Here is a 1,193-nt window from a genome sequence, read left to right on the forward strand (position 1 = left end):
GGGAGAAGTTGAAACCTCTCCGAAAATGCGCCCCAGAAACGGGGGGTGAAGGAGAGGGAGCCGCCGCGAAAGGAGACCCCCGTCACACTTTGGGTGAGGTTTGTAAGCAATCTTTACTCGCTGCTGCACGGTGAGAAGGGACAATTAATTAACTGATCAATCAACAATCCCCTTGACGATTCGTGTCCCTGCCTCCCACCCCAAAATGTACCCCCACAATTACTTAGCACCAGGTTTGCAGTTTGGTTTTCTGTTCGGTTTTGCTTTTCTTGCTTTATTCTTGCAATTCCCCAGGACTGACCCTGAGCTCTGCACGCAGGGAGGAAAGGGGCCCTTCCGCTCCTCTCCGGCTGCCACAGAGCCACCCCTGCACACCAGGAGAGGACAATGTCCCCACGCAGAGGACACGGCCTCAGAAATGGGGCGAGTTTGCTCGTCATTCCCCAAAGGCCCCCAAAATCCTGCAGGGAAGCTCTGTTGCTTCTCCATAAAGGTTAAGCGATGCCACACCAAGTACCTGCTGTGCCCAGGAAGGATTTTGGGCTCCCCTGGCCCCCATGGGGACGCAGAGGAGCTCGGTGGAGGCACAGACAGAGATTTTGGGTGCAGTGTGATGAGGCAGCTCCTCCTGCAGAGCCTGCGTGGCGCTGCCGGGCATCGCTCCTCACCAGCGTATAAAAATACCAGCTTTTTTTTTTTGTCCATTTTCTTTCTTTTTGGGTTTTTTTTTTCTTTACAATTTATAAAAAGCTTTTTTTTTTTATTTACCAAACCCGTCAAACCTCCGTCCCGTCGTGCAAATCGTTGCGGACTTTGACTTCCAAGTTCACCTGCTTCACTTTCCAGCCCTTGCCCCGGTCGGCGTCCCCCATCCCCCCCAAAACGTTGACGTTCCTGACGGTGCAGTACCGGCTGTCCGCGCCCCTCGGGGCGCCCCGCGGCAGCTCCACCTTGGTGTTGAGGGGATGCTCCTCCGGGGCGGCGCTGCTGGCCTCCCGCTTCCTCCGCAGCTTTCGGCACTTCCTGGCCAGGAGGCAAAGCCCCGAAAACAGCAGCAGGAGGAGGGCGGCGGCGGCGAAGGCGCTGCCCAGGGAAGCGCCGGTTTGGGATAAGGAGGCGGCGACGGCGGCTTCCTCCCTCTCCAAAAACAGCGACTTCATGTTGGTGCCATTCTTCCGCTTGTCGCCTTCGTT

General features: G+C 56.7%; 1 protein-coding gene across 1 annotated transcript in view; it reads right to left on the bottom strand.

The window, feature by feature from the left end:
* Positions 1-776: 776 nt before the first annotated feature.
* The window catches only part of FRAS1 (Fraser extracellular matrix complex subunit 1), a gene marked incomplete at its 5' end in the record, with an annotated part of 26,346 nt that continues 25,929 nt past the window's right edge, over positions 777-1,193 (bottom strand). Inside the window, one exon of the mRNA XM_010192994.1 lies at positions 777-1,192. Within this exon, the coding sequence (XP_010191296.1) occupies positions 777-1,192 (416 nt within the window). The remainder of the gene's footprint in view (position 1,193) is intronic.

Source organism: Mesitornis unicolor, unplaced genomic scaffold (assembly GCF_000695765.1).
Source record: "Mesitornis unicolor isolate BGI_N332 unplaced genomic scaffold, ASM69576v1 scaffold20619, whole genome shotgun sequence".
In the NCBI taxonomy this organism is placed as follows: domain Eukaryota; kingdom Metazoa; phylum Chordata; class Aves; order Mesitornithiformes; family Mesitornithidae; genus Mesitornis; species Mesitornis unicolor.